The sequence below is a fragment of the Penaeus japonicus genome, unplaced genomic scaffold (genome assembly GCF_977035675.1).
Source record: "Penaeus japonicus unplaced genomic scaffold, GWHDUDI00000001_assembly GWHDUDI00000009, whole genome shotgun sequence".
Lineage (NCBI taxonomy): Eukaryota > Metazoa > Arthropoda > Malacostraca > Decapoda > Penaeidae > Penaeus > Penaeus japonicus.
Window position 1 is genome coordinate 43,648,515 of NW_028234411.1, and position 6,083 is coordinate 43,654,597.

At 34.9% G+C, this 6,083-nt stretch overlaps 1 protein-coding gene across 4 annotated transcripts in view; it reads right to left on the bottom strand.

Moving 5' to 3' along the window:
• LOC122260287 (carboxypeptidase D) overlaps positions 1-6,083 on the bottom strand; it is a 44,659-nt gene that overhangs the window by 24,374 nt on the left and 14,202 nt on the right. For all 4 annotated transcript variants that reach the window (XM_043027487.2, XM_043027489.2, XM_043027488.2 and 1 more), the window contains 10 exons: positions 5,408-5,537; positions 4,869-5,020; positions 4,444-4,635; positions 4,054-4,139; positions 3,486-3,686; positions 3,048-3,287; positions 2,597-2,763; positions 1,870-2,134; positions 1,533-1,746; positions 851-1,010 (listed from right to left, as the gene is read on the bottom strand). In XM_043027487.2, coding sequence (XP_042883421.2) covers positions 851-1,010; positions 1,533-1,746; positions 1,870-2,134; positions 2,597-2,763; positions 3,048-3,287; positions 3,486-3,686; positions 4,054-4,139; positions 4,444-4,635; positions 4,869-5,020; positions 5,408-5,537 — 1,807 coding nt within the window. The remainder of the gene's footprint in view (positions 1-850; positions 1,011-1,532; positions 1,747-1,869; positions 2,135-2,596; positions 2,764-3,047; positions 3,288-3,485; positions 3,687-4,053; positions 4,140-4,443; positions 4,636-4,868; positions 5,021-5,407; positions 5,538-6,083) is intronic.

Genomic DNA, 6,083 nt, shown 5'->3' on the forward strand with positions numbered 1-6,083 from the left:
TAGGACAAAATTTAATTTTAGTTCTGGAGTACACAAGTACTGGTCTTAAACACTGTCTTGTGCAATATAACACACAAACACTAAAAGAAATTGAACTTACCAATTGTGTAACAGACTGAGCTGTACCTCATACTCTATGCTTTTCTAGAAAACCCGTAATGTACACTAATTTGTACCAAATTTGATTTTTAATTGAAAGGTATTGATCTTTAAGTCTCTGACTGAAATCCACTTACACATACTAGAAGAAAATCCTGGACATTCATTAAGTCCTTCCAGGTGCAAAAAAAGAGTTGATTTTTTTTTCAATTGCATTACTAAATGAAATATAAACATACCAACAGTAAAGAAAAATGGAAAGGATAGGAAAGAAAAAAAAAAAATAAATAAAAATAAAATAAAATAAAAGAAAGGAAAAGTAAAGAAAAAATAAAAGAAAAAAGAAAATAAAATAAAATAAAAGAAAAGGAAAGAAAAAAAAGAAAAAAAAGGGGGGGGGGGGAGATTTTGCTCTCGTGAGGCATGATCAATGCAAATGCAATCTGGGATGTAAAGATAAACATTGACTGTAAAGAAAATAGAGTGGTCTTCAAAGGTTTTGTAAATTAAAGTTAAATCACACAATGAAGCCCATAATCTACTGAGAATTATTTCCCAGGTTCATAATGGTATCATGGATATATCCATGGAATGTACAAATCAAGACCAAATAAGGACCTACTCTAGTATCCTAAAAGCACTCTCAGGCAAAGGGCATAACAGTCTGTATCGGAGCAAATATGGACGCACACTGACCTCTCGGTTTTAAAATCCTCAACCTATACCTGCACCTCATCTCAGAAGAACTCACCTCATAAAGATTCCTCCAGATTCAAGGGAGAGCACAACGTGTGGTTTGATCTGCTCCAGCATTGAAATTGTAGCTTGAGCATATGTATTGCTTATTTCTGCTGAGAATGAGCCACCAACCTCATTCTGCATCTCGGCTACTTTGCTGTATCCGCACATTCCTATAGAAAGATGATAAAATACTAAAATAGTAAAATATAGTAGATAATCCAATACAGATGTAATATAAAGAAAAACTGTGGAATTTATGGAAAACTGATAGATTCTCAGAGGAAAGTATCATTATCATTAACTTCTGAACTTCTTCATTTTACACCTACATTTTTTTAAATTTTATTTAGCAGTTATTTTCCTAAATTTGTGAAGTAGTATTAAGTATAGCTGTAGAACTGAACACAGTTCAAAGAAATTTGTTTGGATGCAGCTAATGGTATGATCATACCAATAGAGGGATAGGAAAGAGAGAAAAAAAAAAAATTAAAAAATAAAATATATATATATATATAATATAGAAAGAAAGAAAAAAAAAAAAAAAAAAAAAAAAAATATATATATACATACAAATCAAATCATTAGGCACACTGGAACTGCACATAAATATTTCACAAAAGAAAGAAATGGAGAGAACACATAGGGGGAGAAAAGGGACACCAAGAAAAAGCTACAATAAACATTAAATATACCTGGAAGAGCTGCATCATAACCATCAATATCAACTGCTGGCACAAGGAAAATCCTCGTTTTCTCTAGCAAAGTCTGTATCTTCACGTCCTTTTTGGCCCAACCAGCTCCAAGGTGTCGAGCAAGACGAATGACAAGCTCGCGACCAACGGGCTGAGAGCCGTACAAGCCTCCAAGTACCACCACTCTTACTCTGTTGTCAAATGAAGACTCTTGCTGTTGGAAAAAAAAATTGGGTGCATGAGCGTATGTTGTAACAGAGTATGCATACGTAAAGAGGGAATAATCATGTATGCATTCAGTATCACTTATCAATAACAAAGATTACAGACTCCTCACCTCAGCAGCCATATGGAGAGCATGGATCTTCATGCTCCACTCATTCTCATTGGCTAGGAATTCAGCCACTTCCCTGTAGTTGTTCTCTATTTTGGCCATTTCTGAACTGAGCTTGGAGTTACTCAAGTAGGTTTCGGCAAGGTTTTCTGCAATGTCGAAGTCTTCCCGTGCAGACCAGTCCTGGGAGTCATCAGCCTTTAGGGTGAAGTTGACCTGCTTCGACCATAAGTGAGGAACTTCGACCTTCTTGCTACTTGGCTGATATCTGGATATGATTGGTCATAGTAAGTGTATATAATTTCTGGAGGTGAGGGATGTACCTCAGTGATAGACTTTGCAATTGCAAGCTCTTGTGTTTGCACCCTGCCAGTACTTTCTGATTCACTCTGTGATGGCTTGGATTCATCTTATCTCTTTTTGAATCTATCTATATAAAATAAAGATTGGTATACTGTATATTAATGCATTACTTAAAAGAACACAAAAAGTATATCAAGAAACTGCAAGTATGTATAGAATAAAAAAAAAACATCCACAAATAAAAGAACGCATGCAAGCACGCACACACACACAAATGGCCCCTTGCACACAAAATTATATAAGCAAGCATGCACTCGCACCAGACCACGTATGCTCATATACGCATGCATGCACACGCATACACACACATAAAAGGAGAAGAGGAAAAAGATAGTCCCACTAAAAATAAATATTTCTGTTCACTTACCCTGTGGCATGTACTGTAACCAGGTACTCTCCCGGAGCAAGAAGTCTCCAATAATCACCGTCAGCAGCAGACACAATGTCATGATCGATATCTGCTACTGAAATTGTAGCATTCCTGATGGGATTATTGTTTTCATCAGCGATAAATCCTTTCAATCCAGTGTGGACCTAAAAAGATACAGGCTTGTAGTAAGATAAAAACGGCATTGTCTTCTTTCAAATATACATTAATCAAGAGAGAAGAAATATTATATACATGATATTTACAATACTTGTATCCTATCCCCTCATCTTTTCTACAGAAATAAAGATCTACTTCACTTCAAAACAAAAAGGTATGAACAGAAGACATTAGATCAAGCTCACTTCAAAACAAAAATAGTATTAACACAGAATATTTCCTAACAACACTATCATACTACAATATGAAAAAAGAGAAAGTGTTCCTTTACCTGTTCCATGAATGTGATGAGAGAATTCTTGTTTTCCATCCAGTATCTTGGCAGGTCTTTTGCATAAGGATATTTATTACAGGACATCTCAACAGTAATTTCAAAACAGTTGGAATTTAAGTAGTTGTAATCTTGCATACCACCTGATACACTATACCACTTGGCACCATTTGTAATACCATCAGGGAATACCACTCTTGGATTATTACATGGCTTTCCATGTGGCATTTTTGGATGAGCCTGGAAGCAAACATTGTGTAAAACACAAATCTTTTGTCTAAAATACATCTCTAATTCTTTATTTTTACACATTTGTAAAATGAAAGTTATCTTGGCAAGGTATCAATATCTAGATTGTACATACATACTTGCTAAACATTACTATATTCATACAACTGATTGACTGGAAGTGAAAAACAAACATTCAACTAAGCTTACAAATGAGTAGGCTTTGGCTAATTTCTTGAAGACTGTGTCATCTGGACATCCACTGTAGAGGCCACTTCTCCCCTGGGGATTGTCATCCCAAGGATAGTTGGCTACCAGAGACCCTCCGTGGAGGTTTGCCGAGAGGACAAAAGGATACTCCTTCAGCCACTTCATCACGGCTAAAGTTTCAGGCTCCTGGACCGTATTTTGCTGGAGAATTTTTAGACATAATATATAATTTGGGCATCTTTCTCTTATCTAAATCTACAAAAACCCACTAATATATAACATATAAAACTAAAAATTAAAATAAGGAGTTTAAAAAAAAGAGGAAAAAAACAAACAAACAAACAAAAAAAAGATTATTCAAGAATGAAAATCATGCCCCATGACTTTTAATTAACGGTAAATGCAATTGCCAAGCAAAAAATCCCCAAGAATTGCACCTATGTTTGTTCATATGACATCATATGTACAGTTATGTGTTAAATGCATGTCATCCCATTTACAGCTCTTCTGAACACAGAAAAAAATCCTTCTCCTCCAATATGTTATATGATTAAAACTTAAAAAATACCTGGTTGGTGAAGTATTGATCTGGGAAATTCCTATTTAGATCTTTGTTATTAGCATTGGCTCTTCCTACAACTCCAGCAAAGTCACCTGAAAACATGAGCTTCACTATAGAACATACTGCCATTAAAAATGCAATGAAAATAGTTAAAAAACAAACAAACACTAAACTATAAAACTTTAAACAACTAAAAAAATAATTAAAAAATAACAAACAAAGAAAACAGAAAAGTAATATATCAAATAATGGATATTAGACTATGTAACAAATCAAATACAATATAAATACTGAAAGCCTTTTACACTGACTAACAAAACATATCATCAAAAAACAAGGAGGGGAAAAGTTTGATTTCCATTGAATTAAAATTAAAAGCAAATATACAACATTTACCTTCATTTCCAGCTTCAAAACCATCTGGATTCATGGTTGGCATAATGTGTATTCTTGTATCATTAACGAGGCTTGTAACACGCTCATTAACACCATATCCTTCTAGCAGGTACTGTATCAGCAAGAGGAGTGTCTCACGTCCTACAACTTCATTCCCATGCATGTTGCCAATATATTTAAATTCCGGCTCACCTGCAGGACAGGAAAAATTATTATAACCCTTCATCAACGTCAAAAAAAAAAAACTTTTCCTGTCTCTCCGTCATACTATGGTCATATAAATTGTAAGGCTAAATTATCAGTTTCAAACTCTCTTACATTCTTAGATATATATATTTTATCTTTTTTTCCTAAGACTACAAATTTGCCAAATACTAAAATATTGATCACAAAAAACTGGACCGAAGCAAATACACTCGACTCACCAGGCTCATGAATGCCAGGGTTGTCAGAGATCTCTAAAACATAGAGTTCTCTGCCTTGTACACTTGTTCCAATAGAATATAATCTTGCAAGACTAGGGTATCTTTTGGCAAACTTCTGCATGAAATCTTGCAAATCTGGGTAGTGATGATACCTGTAGCGGGAAAACATAACTTGAATCTTAGAAAAAGGTAAAAAGGGGTGTTGATAATAGAAAATCTACTACAATCATAGGTCTGTGTTTTCTAAGCCTGGGGGTGCAAGCTTGGAGGAAAAAAATGTATGAATTTCTAAAAATGTTTATATTCTCTTAACAATATATATATATATATATATATATATATATATATATATATATATATATAGATAAATAGATAGATATAGATATATACACATATATGTATGTTGTGTTTATGAGTGGAGATCATACTACTAAGATCACATTTTTTCATTTTTCATTTCAATTTATGGAGATTTTTTATCTTTTAGTTGAAGGTATGTGGGGGGAGGCTTCTAAACATACAAATATACATGCACTCACTTAAACTCTGGTTCTGAAGTAAATCCTTCTTCCTCTGGCTTCTTGGGTTTAAATGTAGGTACAGTTGTTGTAGTTGTGGTCGTTGTTGTACTGAATACAAGAGTCTGGGGAGTTGTAGCTGACACAGGGGCTGTTTTAAAACAAATATTCTTAATCTTCCAAACACAAAATATGTTTATATCACATGATTACAACAGCTGAATGAATATGCAAATATCAGACTCCAAAGCAATATGCTTCTACATGATAAAAAGAAGCAGCCCATAGATATGTCCTATGAATTTCCTTAACCCATTGCGTAAGGGTGTCATGACATACATGTTGGCATCGATTAGGCTTAAGAGACGGGTGTCAATGCATACATGACGCGACATTGGGATCTGCTCGCAATTGAAGCGTGCACACAGTCATGAAGTATTATGGCTGTAACAGCACTAGCTCTAGAGCTACAGGGTTCTAAAGTCAGCCTAAACTCATATTTTAAGATGGATTCATGGAAAAATATTGTTTGGGCTAGTCTGTGCTACCCGGAGGACGGAGAAAACCCTTTCCCTGTCTCTCTAATCTTTAGCCAGTGCCGCTAGAGTCGTAGACCGGCCGCCTTGACGACCAGTTAGGTTGTTAGGTGCCCCGTTGGCAATGGGTTAAGAAAAACCTGTGAATCTTTTCACCATTT